The 23,188-nt window shown below is 43.9% G+C and overlaps 1 protein-coding gene across 2 annotated transcripts in view; it reads right to left on the bottom strand.

The window, feature by feature from the left end:
* The window catches only part of LOC112574861 (carboxyl-terminal PDZ ligand of neuronal nitric oxide synthase protein-like), a 50,885-nt gene extending 47,491 nt beyond the window's left edge, over positions 1–3,394 (bottom strand). The window contains exon 1 of one of the 2 annotated variants that reach the window (XM_025256173.1): positions 2,600–3,394. In XM_025256173.1, coding sequence (XP_025111958.1) covers positions 2,600–2,713 — 114 coding nt within the window. In that variant the 5' untranslated portion in view covers positions 2,714–3,394. The remainder of the gene's footprint in view (positions 1–2,599) is intronic. The other variant, XM_025256172.1, reaches the window with a different exon arrangement.
* Between the last annotated feature and the right edge of the window lie 19,794 nt (positions 3,395–23,188).

The following is a 23,188-nucleotide window of genomic DNA, read 5'->3' on the forward strand; positions in this document are numbered from 1 at the left end:
GTAGAATTAATCTCACGCAGTTATAATTACCAGCCAGTGGCTGACAGACAGCCGCACACTTTAAAATGCGGACAGACAAGAAAGACGAGGAACAGAAAGCACAACGAGCAAGGAGACTGACTTTAGTCTTGAGACCAGCAGGACTGGTGCCACCGAAGAAGCAGTCTGGCATCAAGGACTGGGAGGCCGAGGGGTTAGATGACTAGGGAGGGTAAGAGAATGGAACTTTTTGTAGGTGTGATCTTTTAACACCTCACTCCTCAAAGACTGTAAGGTCACGTGACTACTTTTTTATGTATGACGTAAGGGACACCAGATATATTTATAGCAGTGAATTATACTGTTACCTGTCATTAGCCAGGTACATACCACTGCTGCAGTGAATTATACTGATGAGATACACTCATATCAATAACATATAAAAGCATACGGCATTAACCGGAAACATACACCTGTAGTAATGAAATATCTTGTCATTAGGCAGGTTGTGATGAACGATATGCTCTAAGTGGCTTCAGTATATTTCAAGTGCTGAATAATCGTGTCTACAGTGTCTCTTACTCCTCTCTTCCTCTTCCACCCCCCCCCCCCTAAACACACAAATACAAACATGTTTGTAAGACATGAATCAAGGTGTTGTCAAGCTCCAGCTCAGCTCAGCTGCCACAGTTTGTATCATTGAAATTATTGCTTGGACGAAGGATTTTGTAAAACTGAACAAAATCCAAGCTTTCAGACCATCTAGGTGTAGAGGACGGTAAAAACAAAATTAAAGCCGAGAAATGAATTCTTCTTCAGATAGCTGTAGGTCGGACACCAAGTGAACACTATCGAATGTCCATGAGAGAATAAGAATATATATATATATGTGTGAGAGATTTAAAAAGCAGTCTACATACTTCTATAACTATAAAGGTTACCAGCTTTTACAAGAGATGTGGGGCAAAGCGATAAAGCCGCTTGCTTGCTTGACTAATTTTGTAACAAACAAGATATATTTTATAGACATTTCATAAAATTTTCATTTCACATGAGCATTCATACAGGTCTCTCTCTGACACTTCATTTCACATGAACACTTATACTCTCTCTGACATCTCATTTCACATGGACATTCAGTCAGGCCTTTTTCTCCTTGTGCTTGTTTCCTTCATTACAAAACTTGCTATCACCTTTTGTAGCTTTTCTTTCTACAAACGAGACTCACTACACTAGAAGCATGTGCATGTCCAGAAGCTGATGATGAAACACCAACCACACCATCTACACCATCTACACCATCACACCACCACACCGGGTAGAAGTACGATTTCAAACCATGACTACAACACAAACACGTTCATGAATGTCGCTCATAAAAAGAGGAAGTTGTAAATAATGAAATCCTATTACTGCAACAATAAATAATGAAATGATATCAAACACTAACGATATATAATTATTGCAAACATATCAACAGTCACACCTCCACCTTCAACACGGGGTCAGTGATTGAAGCACGCTCACCAACACACTGCTAAAGCATCCCCTTCCGCAGACATTCAGGTTCAAATCAGTTCGGATCGTTTGCCAATACTAGTCTCAGCTTTGTTACATACTGCCCCTGCTCATTAAGATCCCTTTCATCGATTTTGTTCTTTACTCTGTCCTCGTATAGAGTTAGCCGCCCATGTCAGTGCACACAGGATTTTTTCCCTTTCGTTCTGTCTCCCTTGCAGTAATCTTGACATGATTGCTGTTGTTTTGCGCTGTGCTTTTTGTTTGTTTTTAATTTTGTGTTTCCTGCTCACCTCATTACCCTGATTTCCAACTTGTCATTCGATCAACGTTTTAAATGTTATGGACGCCCGCCACCTGATTTATTTTAGAGCCTCGACGATGAGAAGGAAGGAAGGAAGAAAAGCTTATCTCTTCCTCTTATACTTTCCGGGCTACAGCAGTGGGACAGACACAGAAGGAAGAGAACACTTTTGTGAAGCGATCCATTCATCTGAATAAAATTTGCTGATATTTTTCATCCCTGAATTTTTAAAACTTAAACAAAAATTATTATCCTGTGACGATCATCAGGTTACAAGTCAGTGAAGTTGATATCCTGAGGATACGATCAGAGACAACACTTAATTTTATCAGGGCAAAACATGGATGTCCCATTAACACACGAACTCTTAACCTTTCTACAGTGTAGACTTGACATCGAAACTTATATTCTTCAGATCTTAGAACATTGAACTCGATGGCTTGTATCAGTCTGGTATGTCCGTTATTCTTGTATGAAAAGTATTCACAATTTAAAACAATGTCAAAGTATTAGTCTCATTTATTGTGATTATGCTTTACAGTGTGATTTGTTTGTTTCGATATATCGTATTGGGTATTTCCATCTTGAGAAAGTATGATGTCACCTGTCGTAAATATCATAGATTGGGACTTCAATGGACAACAGTTTAAAACTGTGACAGTCATTACGGTACCGTTAAATCACCTTTCAGGCTGTAAAGAATCAATAATCAATAAACATCAGTCCATAAACAAGAAGACTAAACAGACTAATATGAAGTATGTTCCAGGTATAAACAGGTAAACAACAGGTACTCACTTTTGCTTGGAAGGTAATCCCATGCTCGAAAGCATCCTCATTGTGCAGAGGAATGCGACTGTCGTACCCGTCATCAGACACCAGGTCGTAGGACTTTTTGGAGATGGACGGCATGGCCGGGTGAAGGGGGTGGAGGCTCACCGGCCCGAGTTGCAGCAGGAATCCCCCCTCCCCAGGTACTGCACACCTCTCCCCTCTCTACTCCTCCACACGGAATTCCACACCAGCCTCAGAGAGGCGGTCAGCCTTTCATGTTTGTGTAAAGCGCCGTGAAGGTGTTACAATAACTGTCTATGGACCAGTAACCACCCGACTCACTAACCACCACCAAGTGGTCGTCTGAGTCCACTGATTAACCGACTGACCGTTGTTGTGGAGCTGCACGACTACTCCATCCTGGCTGACGAAGTCTGACGATGAGTGTATCCACACCAGGCTTCAAGACAGTCCAAGTGTTTCCATTCAAACTTTTGACTCGCTGCCGTTACCGGTGGGGCCAGGAACCAGTCAGCTCTAAGCCACGGCCCCGCGCTGATTGCGCCCGTCACAGCCAGTGGCCACATGGCATCGTCTGCTGGCTGTCAGGCGCCGAGCGGCTTGGAGAGTCTGCGGACGGCGAGCGAGCGCCTGCACGTGTGGGAGGGAGGGGCCGGGGGCTGGGTGGCGAGCAGCTACCACACGACAAGCGCCTGCCGCCGCCATCCTTGTACTCTGCAACTTTCTCGGACTTCCATCAGGGCCCAGTCGCCTGCAAATGCAGTTCGTTCGGCAAAAGCTCCTGCTCGTGGATCCGCTCGCGTTTCCTGCTTTCGAGATTTCAAACCCCCGACTAACGGCGAAATCCGTTAGTCACGTGGTGCAGCACAAGCCGCGCGAGTAATCCGGAAGTGAGAAGTGAAAATGAAAGTAAGTTGAGAGCTGCGTAGTTTTAGTGTGAGGCCGACTTTATACAGAGCCGTCTGGTGGACTTCGCAGTCTGCGTCCGTTGCATACGAGTAAATAGTGTGTGTGAGAGACAGAGAGACAGACGGACCGAACGTGTGTATGTGTGAGAGAGAGACTGAGAGAGAGACGGACAGTGTGTGTGTGAGAGAGAGAGACAGAGCGTGTGTGTGTGTAAGAGAGACAGCGTGTGTGTATGTGTGTTTGTGAGAGAGACTGAGAGAGAGACAGACGGACAGAGAGCGTGTGTGTGAGAGAGACAGACTGAGAGAGAGAGACGGACAGTGTGTGTGTGTTTAAGAGAGACAGAGCGCGTGTGTGTGTGTTTGTGTGAGAGAGAGAGAGACAGACAGAGAGACAGACGGACAGAACGTGTGTATGTGTGTGAGAGAGAAAGAGAGACAGAGAGACAGACGGACAGAGAGCGTGTGTGTGAGAGAGAGATAGGGACAGAGAGACAGAGTGTGTATGAGAGAGACAGAGAAACAGACGGACAGAGCGTGTGTGTGTGCTCATGCGTGACCTGGTCAAGTTTCCTCAAGCGTGTAGCTACGTGTATGCGCGTGACCCGCACGATGTGACTGCTGTCCCTGTTGTCGTTCTCACTTAAATAACTTTAACTATAAACAGCTTTCTTTGTGTTAAAAACACATAAACAACATCTACACCAGTCATTCCCCAGAAAGTTGAACACTAGCCGGTTCGATACCAGTATGGTTATTTCTGATGAAATGGGAATTTGGTAAGGTAGAGATGGTCGCTTGTACCTATCTGAACATTGCTCACCGTGTTTGACTCATTCCTGGTACATCAGCGCCCTCACACACACACAGACAATCCAAACACAAGAAAATGAACAGTGGACCCCTCAGCCGGAGATGCACACTAGCTGGCCAAAGAGAACTTGAAACAATATTTAATGACAAGAACAACACTTCTTTTCAAAAAAAGTGCAGACCAACAATCAGATGAGATCAAGGCATTCTGCAGGCGCTCAACTCTGGCATAAGTACAGACACGCAAACAAGTTGTCCGTAGATGCGCCTGACTCCTGCTATTTAAACGACCAGAACAAAAAAAAAAAAAACAAAAAAAAAAAAAACCAACACAAATTAGAAAATAATTTTAAGTTCCAGAATGTGAACGTGACTTCAGCCAATCCATCATCCAATGAGACAGGCGAGGCTAATCTTCCACACAAGGCATAGACTCCTATTAAGCGGGTGGCCCTCGTAGGCATGGCGGCACCGCACAATGGACGGCTGGATGAAATGCAAATGACTTTGTATGCAACAGCTATAAATGACTGGAGCATATTATTCACATCAAATGCTTTATATGACAGTCTACACGTTCCTTGATGAACATCAACTGTTCAGCCGTTTTCATTTTATTATGTTTCATTGTTTTTATAAGGTAGACAGGCGGACACTCTCACTACCCACCTCATCCTCCCATATACAGAGAGAGAGAAAGAAAAAAAGGAGCGAGGATTATGAGGACAAGGAAGAGCATGTGACAAGACTCAAGAATTATTGGCGACTGCCTGTCAACATCAGGATATTGGTGTATCGTGACAACGCCACATGCGGACTGGCAGGAACTCTTCTCCCCAGAAAACAACAAAAAGAAGGAGGACGAGCCGGTGGGGTCAAGGGTTGTCTGCTGTGAGCGAGTGTCAGCGGTGAGCGGAGATGAGTCCATCGGGAGTGACTTCAAAGGTCCGTAGGTCGCGGCCAGTTCAGATTAGCATGCAAACCACTCCATTAAAGGCATTCAGTCCGACAACACGCCAGCTTATCACTGCACGCGCACGATCGAATGCCGCCATGTTGCGGTGCTGACTGGCCAATCAAAATGTCAGATCAACTCTTCTCTTCGTCCGGTGAGTCCAGGCCGGCACGAGTACCATTAGCAGGTGAAGGATGCGGTATTGATCTTGTCCCTATAAACATGTTCCTACAATTTTAACTTTAAGGAATATTTCTGCCTGTTAAACATCCTTAATTTGTTAATTTCATCCTTCGTTTACTTCAGCCAGGATCAGTCATCTGCTGCTCGGTTAACACGATTTTGTTACACATTAAGTCTTTGAGCAGGGCATCCAAACAATTTATTGAGCTTCCCCACGTATCTAAAGCCGGATGTACATGTTCACATCGTTAGTGTGACAGGCAGTCTAGCTGCATGCTGTTGCTCAGTTATTAATCATTTGTCCGTTGACTGGTATCGGTCGTCAAGGGGAGAGAACAGCAGCACTGACAAGGCCCGCAACTCACGCCTGTGGGCCGATAGTCAGCAGGTTGTACACAGGGTGAATGCAGTCCATCAACTTCATCAGCCAGTTCTTCCTCTGGCCACCGCGGCGTCCATCTCCTCCAAGATATATTGAAGGACTGTTCTTTGACAAGTGTCGTGCCTGGTCACGTGATCAAACCAGACCAGGATCCTCTTTTCTCTATTAACAAGCGATTTCTAAGTTTTATATCCATAAAGCAGGATCGGTACTACGATGAATTTGTACCTGTTGCACCTGTAGCAAACCTGATGTTGGGTACAGACCCAGACCAGTGTGTCCATTGCCGCTGTTGCTGGGGTACTCCTGATGTGGATGTCCATCGTGCAGCTGCCATCTTTGGAGACTGAGGCTTCCGTGGAGTTCAACTGTTTGCCTCTTTGAGCCATACCCTGTTCATGTCAGTTTGATGGACAGCTCTGGCAGTTCTCTGTTCGTTCCTCCTGCTATCAGTTCGATCTCATAGCCGTTGTTCACAGCTGGATGGCTAACACCCTGCAGTTAGCAAAATTGCAGCTACATTTTTAGCTATTAGCTATTCTCTGTGCATTCTGTCTCTGGACTTGGGTCACAGCTGTACTAGTGGCCATACTGGCACCTGCTGTTAGATTGTAACTATGTTTCTTGCAACAATCAACCGGTAATTAGGTTTATTCTGACAATGGACCGATGATACATCGACAATAAACTATATGTAGTGTCGGTGATAAGATTTGGTGGAGCAGCGATCTATAATGACACCTTCGTCTATAATATCTATAATGACATATGACACCTTCGTTTCTTTCGTTATTTTCCTCCTCCTCCTCCTCCTCCTCATCATCATCATCATCATGATCATCATCATCCCACAACAGAAACCCAGCTCTCACAGCCGCCTTCACGAGCCACATCCTGGCTTCTTTATCGCAGGGATGCCGATACATCACCTGGTCTTCTACAGTGAAGTCAGCGACCAGGTCTGATGTATTCCAAGAGGAATTAAAGGATATCGTGTCTACGACTGAGGACACTCCATGAGAGCCTTACACACTGATGATATCAATGAGAATGGGAAGACTATCTCTGAAAAGATCCTCGCAGCAGCTCGTAAATCCATCTCGCGTGGCTACAGGGAAGACTACAAACCTTCTGGAGTAAGACACTGGCCAAAGTAAGACAACAGCTGTCAGATGGCAGAGAACGCATGGAATAGAACTGTCAACACAGACCACTGCCATGCATAACAATCTAAAATAATTTCAATAAATCAAAGATCAAAGGAGTGGCCGACTGTAGCACCTGGTCAAAACTGTAACCGAGGACACTGCTCCTTCTCACGGACCCACAGTGCTGGATGATGAGAGAATTCTCCACACTGGGAGAAAAGTTGCATAACTCATTGCAGAATTCTCCAAAACAAAGATCACCACAAAAGTTTCACTAGAAAAAGGAAGTCAGGACACAGTTCTTCAAACACCACTCCACAATGACCTCAGATTTTATCATGGCAAAACTCAATGAAGTGTCATCAGACTAAAGAACATACAAGGCCCTGGCAAAGCTGGTCTGCAATGAACTGATCAAGTATCTTGGATTAGAAACTGTTTGGGCTCTACAACCAATCATGGAAAACGGACATGCTCCCAACAGCCTGGAAAGAAGTCAATATAGTCCTCATCTAAAAGAAAGACAATGACCCAGAGAAGAAACCCAGCCACCGACCTACCAGCACACTGAGCTGTCTCGTCGATACCCTCGAGAGCAGAATCAACAAGCGCTTGATGTGCTACCTGGAAACCAAACACATGATCACCGAAGAACAGACGTCTTTCAGGAACACTGAAGACCAGCTCACTGACTGATCGCAGTCAATAGAAAATGCATTAAACGGGAAGAAGGTAGAGGCCTGCTTCATCGATCTGTCCAAGGCCTTCGACAAAGTCTGGAGGGAGGATCTCCTCCTACTAACTGCAGGGACAGCCAGACATTTGTTCAAATAGGTTTAGTTTTCTGCAGCAACCGAGCCGTATTAGGCTCTCAGCAACACCACCCGGATGGTATATGATCACCAGTCTGAAGACAAACGCGACCTTCTCCTCCTCAAATACAAAAGAGACCCTGAAGCTACCCAGGGAATAGGCACCCACCTACCTTGGCATCGCTCCCCACATTCAGGAGACAGAGAGATGAACAACAAGACTGCTGTCTCCTGATCCAACACTTTCATCACATCCTCACGTCTAGACAGATGTATTGTATGATGCTGCCATCCACAATGAGGGACATGGAATCTTCATACTCCACCAGATAGATGCAGCACCTGAAGGTCGCTACCTGCTGGATCTCCATCGTTTACCTACCGGGTGGAGTTCTCGGCTCTGCAGGATGCTGCGAGACTTAATAGCTTGACAGCTCCCCCCTCTCATACTTTCTTTTTAGCTTACTGCAGTCTCCAGTCATCCAAATTTCACAGTTCTCTAATGGACAGCTGTAACGAGACCCACAGCACTTCGTGAGCACTCTCTCAGCACATGATGGTGGCTGTCGTGTGGATCCTTCACACTGCGGATTGTCAGGAAATGAGAAGGCGGACAAACTCTCCGGGTCTGACAGCTAAGACAAGCACTTATCAGCAGCTAAGCCAAAGCTCTTGTTTAGCCTAACTTCAAGGGCAGAAAGCATGTAAACACGATCTGTCCTCCTCCTCCTCCATCATCATCATCATCATCATCATCCTCATCATCCTCATCATCATCATCATCATCATCATCATCATCATCATTATCATCATCATCATCATCATCGTCGTCGTCGTCGTCGTCGTCGTCGTCGTCGTCGTCGTCGTCTTGCTGGGATTAAACTTACTGTTTAGCATTAAATAATGTAACCCCTGGTGCTAGGTGTAGAACGAACACTATATTCAACCCCAACTTCCCCCATCCCCGCCTAACACGACCTGGTGTTAACCCCTCGATTACTTTCAGGCAGAAAGATAGGAAGACGGCAAGACCTTGGCTACTGGCATGAAGTCCTCAACCTGTAATTTGCCCGTCAAATAATCTCACAGCGACTCAATCAATGAGACAAGTATATATAGCACTGGAGCTAAAGCTGTGGTGCAATTTTACACCCGGGGCACGCACAGGGTGTAGATAGTACACTGCTGACAAATAAATCAGAATTTTGGCAAACAAAGTGAATAAACATGAGAAGCAGCCGTGGTTTACGGTTTACGGCCTGTGGCGGCGACTACCTGGGACTGACTATAAGGCACTGCGGGAGACAACTCAGTGTTCAGGCGCGACCACTCGGGTCTGGAGCTTAGCTGATCGCACGTGGCCAGACAGCCCCATGACATGCAGTAATTTGATTTCTTCCTGCGTGACTATTTCGGCCGCTCCGTGATTGCAAGGCATTGTAGATTAACAATACAGTATTCGCGTTTCGCGCTGGATTTGCTTTTTCTTTCTCTCGGTGTTCCCAGAGGGATACCTTTCTTATTCTCTTTCTCGTCTGGCGAGGTCGGCCCAGGCAAAGCTTGATTTGTTTCTAGAGGGAGAGAGACTGAGCGGCCATGGACATGATTTTTTTCTGAAGTCGTTTATTCCGTGAACAGTTTTTTTGAGGAAGGAGGAATTTTCTCACCTGATGACCTCATTGGTATGATGTCTGTCAATGGCAATCTGGTGGCTGGAATGGAACCCGGAGACAACATCGAGGTGGTGGTGGTTGGAGGGTAATGATGAAGCTGACAATGCTTACTTTCGGAAGAGGTCTTCATCATTGACATTAGGGTTTTACATTGGTTCCTTTGAGTTGTGAAGGCCTCAGACTGAATTTTTTTTCTTTTTGCGTTCATGATGATGTTTGTAGGTGTGTATTTCGATAACGAAAACGAGCCCTTGAAGTATACGCTTGAAGATTTTGGAAATCCTTTTTGATGTCAGTGATCCATTCTTCTTGGTAATCAAACATCGATCGGAAATACACTTCGCAAACTGAAAGCAAACCAGCCAGTGACAGAACTCGGACAGCAAGACAGCGGTCAGCAGACATGCAGGTCAGTGGCGGTTCGATACCCATGTCGCGCAGTCTACTTCCTCCCACCTGACCCACCTGGCCCACTTGACCTAGCTGTTAAATACACACCCGACCTTCTAGAGGGGTGGCGAAGAATAGTGTATTTAAGAACTACATCATGTTTGGACTAGGAATCCCGGCTGGGTACTTCGTACAAAACATCCTCAATAAGGAACCTGTCTTGAAACCCAATATGAAGAGAAAACTGCCGTCCAGCGACTGGCGCAGAGGAGATCGGAGAGCCTGTAACAATTTAATTATCAGATTTATCTTCTGTGTCATTCCCGTATCGACATAATGCTGGCGTTAAACATATTTGCTTTTTTTAAGGTGAGGAGACTTACTGACCCCCAGCAGGGGACGTCACTCTAACTGCACCGTTGCCGCCAGCTTTCTTACCCGCCCGTGCGGCAGTTGTGCAAACTCTTCACGTCGCATGTACGTCCCTGCGGAACTGCGCGCAAAATTGAATTCTTCACCCGAGACTTCATTATGTGAAATTTCGATCAGTCGCAATCAGCAATCGAACTGTACATGTCCGCACCGCCAGCCCTCCACTCGCCGACAGCTCACAACGGACTGTCTGGATGCTTGGCTTTTACGTACCTGACGGGTGTTTCAGGAGTACCCCTCGTCTGGTGCTCCTTGGTGTGAGTCCTTACTTGCTTTACATTGCCTTAAAATGTGCGTCCCATTAATTTTAATTAAGATTATTGTTAATAAGATTTTCTTGTGTATACGACAACAGTTATGTCCATAAAACAGTAGACAGCTAGTCAGGAGATAGCTATAAGGACTATGTATTTGGCTAGTCAGGAGATAGCTATGACGACTATGTACCTAACACTAGGAGCTGATGGTCGAGGTCTTCAGTCAGATGGAAGCTTGGGCCGGAATACAAAGAACATTTGGTTGTGAACAACAGGGACACAATTCATGGCCCAGCAGACAGTTTGATAGGGGTCACAGGATACAGCCAGCAAAGGACTTTAAAGCTTATTTCATCTGCAAGTATAATCTCCCCGGGGCTTCTGTCTGATCAGGTAGTGACCATCACCTGGGTTCCTGACTTCATGGTGTACAGTCTCGTCTTGTTTTTTCACTGAGTTCAAGGAAGGACTTGCTCATTGTCCCAGTCTGACCCTGGATGTTATTTCTCTTCCTTCCTTGCATTACTTTCTGTGAATCAAGTCACAGATTCTTGATATGCACAAATAAGCGTTCTTGCTAACAGAATGAATTAAAAAAATTGTTTTCCAAAACTTACTAGACAATGTTTCTATAAAAATGAAAAGAGTGAGAGACAAGCGAATACAAGAAACAAATTTGTGAAGAAATAATACACTGCATCAATCAATCGCTTTTTTCACCCCCGTCAGATGAGTATTTTGTGTTTGTTTTAGTTTGAGTTTCGATGTTCTACCGTTCTTTGTAACAACATAGATCACTTGGCATAAACTCGAGGCTGTTGTGTGTCCTGTGAACTTTGACCCCGTCAATTGGACGACATAGTTTCTTACTCAGTCTGCTTCGGGTGTACTAGCAATCCGTTTCTGATCTTATGAGTTTACTTTTTGGTTTAGCTAGAACTTTCCTTTTTTTCTAGTTTGATAAAGAAGACCTTCCTCGATTTATAACAATTATTCACGATGGAACACAAAAGGATGTGATTCATCAATTAAAAAAAAAAACAAAAAAAATTATCAGAAATAAACTAGGTTTAGAATGACCATCTTGTGAATATTCCTCTGTAAGTACTGTAGGGCTGCTGACCACACAGACTAACACGCGAGTAGCCAGGGTGGCTGACAGTTTTGCTAGAATGTGACAGAAATACAAAGAAGTCTTTATAAAGATTCAAATAATCCTGGAGTAGTTGACATTATATATATATTAAGGATACATAATATATCAATGTAACAGGCAAGTAATTCTTTTTAATTTTTAACATTTTTTATCATAGATAATGCAGATCAGAACAAATATTTTTCTTTAGCTCAAACAATTTAGATAAAGTTTAACATTGAAACATTAAATTATAACCAGTGATGGAAGTTTTTATCAGCATTTTCGCCGTTTTACATTTTAATGGATTTTAAATCGTATTAATCGAATTAAAATGAAGTCAAGCTTTACAAGATGATTATGAACATGTTGATTCAAGCCGAACTCAAGTATTCCACACCTCCTTTGCTTTTTCGTCTTCAAGATCACTTTTCTCCGTCAGAGAGGGCGGCGAGCATCAGAGGCGCCATCATGTTACAAACACATGAGTGTGGTTTGATCAACACTTAGTTCTGAAGGTTCTCAAGCCTTCCTTTGAGCAGACGATTCGACCGCAGACAGGCATTTGATGGTAACATCCCAGCTTTGTGTCCAGCGACTTGTATTCCTGTGGAACCGCCATCATTGACCAGAATCCTCCTCCACGAGTGTGCATCACTGCTCACCCAGGCTTCTTCTTGAGCTCGTGGGGAGACAGAGTTGTTTTGTGAGACAGCACAACTCAGTTAGCTGTCTGCTTGCTGGAAATCAAGTCTCCCTCCGAGGTATCCTCTCCTGCTGCTCGAGGTTTGATCCTAAACGCCACATTCGTGCTGTTTCAACGAGCTGGAGGATTCTGGGGGCCTACACCCGATGTTGTGTATGGAAAGTCGATAACTCCACATGTAAGGTTGATGAAATCTCTCCTCCCCTACCTTCCTTCTCTGCGGGAGGGCACTGCTTGTCGCCCTTTCACCTCTCATGTTGACTCAAGCCGCCACACCACCATCAGAACCTGAACAACATCTTGTTGACCAGCTTGAAGTCAAGGAAGAGAACATCTCCAGGATCGTAACATCGTTACTCTTCTTCTATGAAGGCAGACGGGTTTTGTTTATCTGATGGGTACTGTGTAAGTACTTTATATGTGTAGAAACACACACACACACACACACACTGCTGAAACATTTGTGATGTCAGCTGTAGACACCTTCAGAAGAACAAGTGAATAATGTCAAAGTTACTGTTAGCAGAGCGTTGCATTATTTTAAAATTCTTCATTTAGAAATCCATGAATGTGTTCGATGATACTTCAAGAAGGAAATCAAGAAAACTACTTTGGAATACTTACTCTTACCTGACTGATCCGAGCTGAAAATCGCCAGCGAACTGACACCTACCATCAGACACTACTTACCTTTGAGTTCAAGCTACATTTCAGGTGATTTAGGATTTAATGATATGATGCAAGGAAGGACTGGTATTGGAAACACAAAACCAGACTGAAAGAAACCATGATTGCAGTATCAGTCTTCTGATTACACAATGCTCCTCTTTCAAGCAGAATTAGAGAAGAAAGAAGAGGAATTTCATAATAGATTCCTTCATCCTGTCCTCTGGTTCATCTGTCTGTCATCACAAGAAATCACAAGACAAAATCTAGGTCTTGAAATTAAGGTCTGAAAGCTGATTGATGTCTGGTGCAACAGAAAGCTCTGTGAATGAAGGGAGCCAGCCATCACAGTCCATCCCTAATTTGCAGACAATTTTGGAAATGTACTTTCCCTAAATGTATAGTTACCGAAAAAGTTTTTCTTCTCTTCGTCTGTATGCAAAACTTTTTCACGCTAAAAGAGAATTAAGGCAAAGATACATTCTATCATAGGCCACAGTCACTGACCTCCTGTCAGGAGGATGGATCCTGGCCTATTCATCAATCCATTGCTAACTATTACTTAATGATCCCGGTGGCCTTGTTCAGTCGGCGACCTTCACCTGACTGGGGGCAAGTTCATTCTGTAATTATTGATTCAATAAAGCCGACTGCTAAACACGCAGGTTACCTTGGTGTTAGAGGCCACGATGATTGATGACGATTGAGAAATACAATTTCAGGAGTTGTCTCTGTGTGACTCCAGTCTCATTTCACCCACTGACGTACCGGGGATACATGCCGACCGGGGGAAGGGTAGATAACTCTGCCTCGTCTCCTTTGGCTGCCAGAGATTTATCTTCCCGAATGAGTGCAAAAGTTGAAGTATCAGCTACTTTTATTTTTAAAAAAAAGTTTGTATCAAATAAAGGTAGGAGTTCCCACAATATTTGCAGTTAAATTGTGATCTTCGCCATGGCCAGACCATCACTATTTTAAATTATTTTTAGACTAACGGCTTTTAAGGGAGAGGGCGTGCTGCCCCAAAGCAAGCATTTTTAACAGGTTGCAAGCGAAATGAAATTAAAACATCACAAGTTTTATTGACCTGGGGTCAAACACAATTGTGCTTGTTGTGAGGTAGAAGGGAGGCGTTAGACGAAAAGCAAGCCAGTTCGATTCTTGGTTTGAAAAACCTTTTGTGGAAGTATTGTCTGGAAAGTTTAGCGAGACCCTGATGAGTAGTTTTCCTGCGCAATAATACTGAGTCTGTCTCTCATGACCACCGATAATAACATTGAGTTCATCCCTCATATCCACAGATAATAACACTGAGTTTGTAAACTTTAGGTTGAGATCAGGGACACATCATTTGCTTATAGAAGAAAAGGTTCAGACTTTTCAACTGTTGAGCTCTACTCATTAATCAGGTTAGTTAGTTTCCTGTTATTTTCCTAGTTTTCTCTGTTCTGTGTTATTCCATGTAATCACTGAGCGTGACTGGTGGGTCTGGCAGTTGATTGTTTGTTTGTGCAGCTTGAACTCTTCTTACCACGCATTTGTCGCAAAGCCTGCGGTCGTCCTTTCATCTGTGGACACACATCACAGGAGTATGGTGCCGGCCATCAACAGACCAAGCATGACTGCGCACGGCACATGTGAACAGTTCGTGCATCGCTGCACACAGCACATGTGAACAACTTACGCATCGCTGGACACAGCACACGATGTTGTGTTTCAAAATTGAGAAGCGGGAGGGAGGGGCTGCAAGTTTTATTGAATTGGGAGGGTGAGGGAGAGATGGAAGGGATTCAACTTTCTTACTTGTGGCCGATCATCAAAGGAGCGGGCAACAGTCGCCGCAGTTCAGGCGAATGCGATCAGTTGGAGGTCATCAAATGATGAAAGACCTGGGACAAAGTTTTGAAATCTGTTCTTGAGGCATGGCTATCTAAGTTTTTTTTTTTCACATGGTCAAAAAATGATTCATTCGCCCTCCAAAATGTTTGTCTCAGACGAGGCTTCTGTGTTTTAATCTGTTATGTTTACTTTGGTGAAATAGGTGCACTGTACACTTGTCTATATGCCAACGTGTCTGTTTGTGCGCGTGCTCGGGGTTTTATATAACTTTTTAAATAAATATATATATATACGTTTTAATGTTGGTGTTTGCTGGGTGTTTGTGTATGTGTTTTAGTATATGTGATTTTGTGTTTGTGTGTGTGTAGAGAGAGACACAACAGACCAACTCGTCCCTGTGCCATCCACAATCTCAGAGAAAGGAAAGTGCCAGAAAAGAAAACTCGAGAACACTGACCGGACAGAGGAGCTTGTGAAGAGGACCGACCATTTCTCCAGTCAACGGTTCGAAAAAGCTTGTTACGTTTCGCAGACAAGAAATCAGTCTGGCAGATAAGGAGTTTTACATACAGCTCATACTGCTAGATAATCAGATTAATAGACTGACTGGAAGGTCCTCAGTCTGGTATAGTCTATGCAATGGCCGTCTCTCACCCGGGGAGCTTGTAGTGGAACTCGAAATCTCTATTTACAGCTGACAATACAGGAAGGGTCGCAGGACAAGACCTCTTAAAAATACCAATCTCCTCCTACAGCTGGATGGCATGTCTTTTTGATGCTGTGGTGTATCTTTGATCCCCATTGACAGCTGGCAGTTCTGGAAGGATGGATAGGGAACCTAACCCGTTTGTCAAATAACAGAACAAGAAAAATACGAGACCTGGCCGAGGAGACACTAGCTAACTACGTCCTGAAACAAAATGATCATCGCTTCGTGGTACTGACAGAAAAACTGAAACTTGAGCTTCACAGGCATCATGGGTGGCAACAACAACAACAACAACAACAACAACAACAACAACAACAACAACAACAACAACAACAACAACAATACACACCCGTTAATGACGGCTGGCGAGAGTCGCCAAGCTGTTCCCTAACAATCCACACACTCACTTTTCGCGCCGTTTTGTTCTCGATTTCTTTTGAGATCTTCGATTTATTTATATTTTCTTCTTTTCCGAAAGCCGCGGGTTTCAGAATTCAATAACCCTTGTTAGGGACCGGAGGAGTTGAAGAGGTGATTGCTGTTCGATCTGTTCGCCAGCATGGCGTCCAGCCCTAGCTTTAAACCTGGAAAAAACGATGTGGCATAGTGCTTCCCTCACACTTGCACTTACACTTCCCAGCAGACATTACTTACCTCTGAGTTCAAGCTATATTTCAGGTGATTTAGGATTTAATGATATGATGGAAGGAAGGACTGGTATTGGAAACACGAAACCAGACCGAAAAAAAAAACATGATTGCAGCATCAGTCTTCTGATTACACAATGCTCCTCTTTCAAGCAGCATTAGAGAAGAAAGAAGAGGAATTTCATCTAGATTCCTTCATCCTGTCTTCTGGTTCATCTGCCTCTCATCGCAAGAAATCACAAGACAAAATGGAGGTGTAGAGATTAAGAGATATGTCTGAAAGCTGATTGATGTCTGTTCTGTGAATAGGAGGAGCCAGCACTTCGCGCATCTTGCACATGTCACGTGTTCGTGCAGTTGTTTGTTTCGCCAGTTCCTCCTTTTCCTGTATCCGGGCGAGTAGTGACGCATGCTGTGGCGGTGAGCAGGTGACGTGGGTCGTGAGGGCGAGTGGTGACGTGCAGGCGAGGTGACGCATGTCGAGGGCTTAACGTGCCTCTTTCCTAAAAATAAAACTCGTGTGAAAATCCAGATGTTAGCTAGAAACCTTATTATGTTTCTGTATTTTTGTTTTACGGAAATAAAATGTGGTTTGTGTTTTCTTTATTTTTACATTTTTGATCAGGAACTTATTATGGTTTACATTTTTTATTGTAAATAATAAAATCTGTTATTTTAATTTTATTTCTTTTAAAACTGCACGCGATCGACTTTGTAGTTTTGTTTTTAATGTCAGCCCTATTCGGGTAATCTGTGAATCGAGAAGCAAATATATTGAAACTAGCGGGGACGAGTTGGCTGGTGACAGTGGATGTATGACTGTTCTATGCAAACTAAAGTCCTGAAATTTTGTTATATACATGCTTAAATCATCATCATCGTCATCGTCGTCGTCGTCCCGTCAGTATCTTAACGTGGGAAATAGTCTAGGTTCACCTCTCGCCGTCTCTCTCAGTTTTCTGCCATCCCCTGGCATAGCTCGTCCTGCCTTAGATATTATCTACCTCTTTATTGCCAGTTTTGTCTACCCCGTCGTCTATTGATTCCTGAGGGCACTGAGGGTGCCTACAGGGTTGTCTTTCCCAGTCCTGATGACCATAAGAGTTACTTGCACCACTCTGGTTCATGTCTTTGTATTGTGACCATTATCTTCTCAGTTATTTGTATTCATTTGCAATTTGCAAGTTATGATTTGTATTTCATTTGTTACATGGGGATATGAAATGTTTTTGCATTGTCTCGTGTTTCTCCTTTCCACAAGTGTTTGTTGTCGGCATGTCCAAGTCTCACGTGCACACGAGAAGGGAGATAATCAGTGAGTGCAGCAGCCTGACTTTGAAGAGGATAGACATATTGTTTTTATTCCATTTAGGTTTGAGCTCACCAAGCGCTTCTGTTATCTGAGTTATTCTGAAAAACACTTCAGGCTTTGAGCCTTCGTCTGAGACGATTGATCTTTCTATGTGAAGCCGAGGTCTGTCTAACATTTCGCTTTGACTTTGATGTCTGTGCTTGGGTGTCATTGGTTATCACTTTAGTCTCTTCTATTGATCCTGATGCAGTTTGATGTCGGTGTATTTTAAGGTGGACGGCGATGTCAATAGTCTGTACAACCAGCTCTGCCATCAGTTTGACCCGCAAGTTGTTTACTATCCCAAGTTAGTGCTAAGGCCTGTTTGTCATATTTTTGTTTTCTTGAAAGCCAGTGAGTAGTTTGGGGAGAAAGTATACACACGCCATCGTCCTTCTGTCTTCTACTGTCACTGACGATCACGAGAGGCTCGTAACCCACGCAGTCCTCGTGTTTTTATTTTATCTGAAGAACTTTTTATTCAAATAAATTCTGACAGCGAGAAAAATGATCTTACCCTCCATGTTGCCCCGGATGCAACAACTTACCTTCGCTTCATTACTACGGCCATAACTTGTTACTATTTACAATTTGTTTGTGTATTTCTATTTATGTCACGGTTTTAAAGGAATAACCTGTCAGGTTCCTTACAGCTTAGCCCCTCTTGTCAAGATGTTTATTATAATATGCAAAAACCTCTTTTATTCTCCAAAACTTGCAGCCTCCATCTACCACTACCTCACCTCCAGCTTCTATCTCCGACAGGCCGCGAGACACGAGAGTGTTAAAGGTCAAGTGCGTGCCGCCTGGCTTGTCAGATGTGACGTCACGATAAGACAGACCCGCTCACGTCTACAGATGGAGGGCGGCATACGACAGCTGCGACAGTCCACATCCTGAAATGAGACAGGTCCGAGACACCATCGACAAGACATCTTGACCACAGTGTGTGGGAGACGAGACGCCGCCTTTGATGTCCTCCTTGTCGACCGGAACGAGGAACCTGAGAAAGGGGTCAGACAATGTCAAACATTCTTTTTCATTTCACAGCCACGGGATTCCAGAGGGCCGCCTGCTACTTTCAAGACTTTTCTTTTTTTCTGGGAAGAGCTGGTGGAACGGATTCCTGTACTAACCATCAGAGAACATAAGCGTGGGTTACACACGAAACTTATGAGAACAACAGACAACATCAGATAGAAAAGAGAGATAAATAAAAAAAATATTAAATAAAAGAATAATAATAATAAAAAAACTGCAAATGAAAAAAAAAATGAAGGGATTCAACAAATGGATAAAAAAAAATAATAGCAACAATACGGAAGAAGTAAAGAAAGAAATCGAGCAAGAGTTTAAAAATGAAAAGTAAAGAAAGAAAAAGAAAAGCAGATTTGCCGGAAGCATGTTTCCGTGGTTTGATGTCGTTTACAGGCTGCGAAATGAGGTTAGAGGAATACAGTTTAGATGGCACCACATTAATTCAACGGCATATTTGCTGCGCTCGGGGTGTACCGGACACCAGTCTGTGTATGTTGAAACTCCTTCCATCTTGTTTGCTTCATCAGTTGTGTGAGGCCGCATGGCTGCAGCCAGAACGGATTCCTGACAGTTTTTAACCGCTCAATCCGTGCAGCTAACCTTCTGTTTGGCAGAGATTAATCGGCAGGAGAAGAAAGACACCCCCTCTCCTCATCTTGTCATGGCTCGCACCTTAAAAGCCGGGCTGGAGGTCTGGCCAAAGTGGGCCTCACATCGTAAACTTTTGCCAGTCGCCCCATAAAGACCTTCAACGGATTGCCCGGTGGTGGGACGCCCTTCCTGTGCCGTGCCAAGGCCAAGCCGTCCATTTGGCCGGGTGCTAGCGGCATAAAAGGCGACAGAAAATCATTTTGCCGGTCTTAAATTGAAACCCGGGGCCCCGTGTCAAAGAAATTTGGGGTCTTATTGGAAAGGCACTGTTCACATCACATTCTGCATTAACATCTTATGAAGTCTTTTTCTGTGGCCAAAATGTTGCACCACAGATGCATTAGACAACCTCAGTCGTCGGGTATAAAGCCCCTTTTTTTCTCACAAGCGAGCGTCAGCTCTTATTAGCTCCAAAGTCCTGATGACTGCTTTTTAACCTCTCCGATGTAGCCAATCCAGCCAGTCGTCTTTCAAGTTGAGGTCAGAGGTCATCAAACTGACGGCTACAGAGTTGTGGTCATGTGACACCCTGAACTAACCGCTGTAGTAGTGGGTCTGCTAGGATTGTTTTGATGTGTCACACGGACACGGCGATGACCACAAAGACCTTCTGATGGCTTAAGGACTCCGGAAGTGCACCGTCGCCATGATGACTTCAAGAATGTCTCCGTCTGCACGTAGTTAAAACCAGAAGCAATGTGGCAGCCACCACACACAGAAGCACAGATAGACTGGTCTCTCGCCTCTCAGACACATTGACAGACGATAGAACTGAATGTAGCCTTGTCTGAGAGCTCTTTTACTGCGTCATTAACCGGCGATAAGTGGTCATCGTTTGCTCCGGCTGACCATGTTGGCTGTGCCCAGCACAGCTGGATTGGCTGTCTGTATTATAACAGACCGATGACTAAGTATTTTAGGTCACGAATGTATAAAATGGCACTGTGTTCTTTTTTGCGGATGTTTGTCACAGCACAAGTGGTAAAAAATGTGTGAATAAGAGAGAAAGCGCGCACACACACACGCATACACACATTCCCTTTCCCTGCTTCTCTCATTCTCTTTCTCTCATCCTTCTTTTGTCTCACTTTATCCCACCTTGGCTCCATCTCCTCCACTATATAGAAACAAGGGAGACTATTACATAGATACAGGGAGAGAATTACAAAAATAGACATTTTTATAGAAATCTGTGCTTACAAAGCAAGGAGTCGGAGGAGCAAGAGGGAGAACAGTTGGTCACCTTACTGTCCTGGAAACCTGTATCTTGAGGTCAATCATGTCTCTTTAATGGGCTAGGTAGTAATACAAGGACGGAAATAAGATTACCCCTGGCTACACCATTATTTCAATCTCTGTATTTTCTCTAACGTGTACAGGCAGAGCCTCATTTTCCAGCAGCGCCGTCTGTGAGGACAGAAACAAGAAAGGGAAACAGGTTGAGAGTGAGCAACACTCGGTAGATAGACCGTTGTACCTACCTGCACAGCACGAGGGACATTCACAGTGAATTTCTTTCTCATCATCATCGAGCATCACGAACAGGAAAGGCGTTTGAATAGATTTTGCCTAATTGCAAAAGAAAGTTGCAAAAACGAAACATCAAATAGAAATTTTGTTATTTTGACAAATACATTTTATTGCTACGATGTTTTCTTCATCATTTTTATCTTCTATATTTTTGCTATGCTGACGTGTATTATCTAACCCCTTGTATGGTGGTATGATAATGTTCACACAGTTGGACACAAAATAGAGTGAGTGAGGGCACCTTCAGGATATTTATCTTACTGGCAGTTAGATGAATTAGACTTTCCTATTCCTGGCAGCAACGTTTGGGAATTTTAAGGTTTATGACTCTGCGTGCACAGGAACTGCATGGGGGTGTGGGTCAAGTGTCATCGAACAGGAAGTAGTTCCCATGAGGAAGTTGACTGTACTTTAGGACACAAATACGCATCCAGGCAAGTATACTAGCGCAAAACTCAACTTTCTGTAAGGCATCTTGCTCGGTAAGGTCACTGGATGGCAACTCAAGCAGGAAGATTTGGAGTCTTTGAACTTTTCGAACTATTGCTGTGCTTGGAATAACAATCTATGCATTCAAGTCAACGCGCGCACACACACACACATGTCAAGACAGAAAATGTCCACAACACACACACACACACACACACACGTCAACACCGCACACACAAAAGCACGTCAAACATACACACACACACGCATGCGCGTGCACGCACAAAGTGCACTGTGATTGGCTGAGCTCCACTGGCAGTGTACAGGAAGTACTGGTGTGACGTACACGGGGTGGCTGTAGAGGATGCACTGCACGAATGAGCAGAGGAAGGGACGAGATCGATGTCAGCTTGTATCAGGCCATTCGCGATTCCAATACCATCCAATACAAACTCTCTACACTGCCGCGGCTCTACAGACATTGTTTCATCATTGTTTATTTAGGTGTTTACTATTTACTTGTTCACTTTGCGTCACTCAATGGCCGCCACTGTAACTACGCAAACATGATCTAACACACTATGACAGGATTATTTCACGGCCAGCTATTCTTGTCTGTCAGTTTGAATATTTTTTTATTTCCATCCTGACTAATGGTTGTGCTGTCATCTAAACGAAATAACATCAATTCGGGTGTCCGTTTACAACATATAGACATATTTTTCATTTAGGTTTTGTATGACAAACGACCTTCATAAGCTGTTATGTGTAGTGTGAGCTTTATCCCCTTGATGAGACGTTGGATGTCTCCTCAGTCCACTGATAAACAAGACTCAAGGTGTACAGACTAATCATGAATTATGGCACATAACTCGTATTTTCTTTTGCTTTTTCCTACTCTCACAAACTCCTGTACTTGTCGTGTGTTCTGAAAGTTCTCGGATCAGTATAAGGTGCTGGGTCTGTCCCCACAAAAAGTGTGATGGAGGTGAGATTTTCCAGCTGTTGAAAGAAAGTTTATGAGAAAATGTATGTGCTTATAAATAAAATCTTTTCCCTAAATGTGAGGATGCTTAATGACAAATTTAATAGAGGAAACAGATATCTTTAGAACTCAAGTCCGAAATAAACTAATGATTTCAGCCTAAAAATACTTTGAAACAAAATGCGCCGAGAATAGCTGATATGATGACGACTGAGTGTAAAAGCCGACATTTGAAGATAAGGCCACTCTCTCTCTCACACACACACACGCACTCCCCAAACACACAATCACACTGACACGCACTATAAACCTACCCACAGACACACAAACATATATAAGCACACACACAAAGAATAATACATTAAAACACTCACCAGACGCGTACACACACACACAAGCACGTGCACGTCAGTCAAGATGCTGGAGGCAGGCGCCGCGCGTGTAGATGAGGAGCCTGAGCCCTCGTCACGCCTCCAGCAGCAATGGAAGCCGCGGTGAGTCCACTGACTCCACTCACAATTTATTGCCAGCGCTTCTACGTCTTCATGGCGCTGAGCGGAGCTTATGTCGGTTAAACCACTCACATTTCGCTCTTTTGCACGTTTGATCGCCATTTTGTCCTTGCTATTACTTTTAATTGATTTAATAAAGTCCACAACGTTAGAACGTGGTTAATATTAATGAACGGCTTTCTTAATTGAAGCAGTTAAAACGGTGGGTGAGCTGTTAGGAAATGGGAAGCCCTTGTCGCTGTGTGTGTGTGGAGATTTTATTGCTGTTGTCATTTCACCGAGAAGAACTATGCACAATTCCGACAGGTGGGTGATGTGATGTAGGTAGCGACTGTAGGGTCATGAAAGGTCAGGTCTAGTTATTGAAGAATCATATCAGCTGTTCGGAATATCTTGGGGCCTGATTGTGTGACCTGGCAGCGTTGGCCTCAGACATGGTGT

This window comes from Pomacea canaliculata, linkage group LG11, assembly GCF_003073045.1.
Source record: "Pomacea canaliculata isolate SZHN2017 linkage group LG11, ASM307304v1, whole genome shotgun sequence".
Taxonomy (NCBI): Eukaryota; Metazoa; Mollusca; class Gastropoda; order Architaenioglossa; family Ampullariidae; genus Pomacea; species Pomacea canaliculata.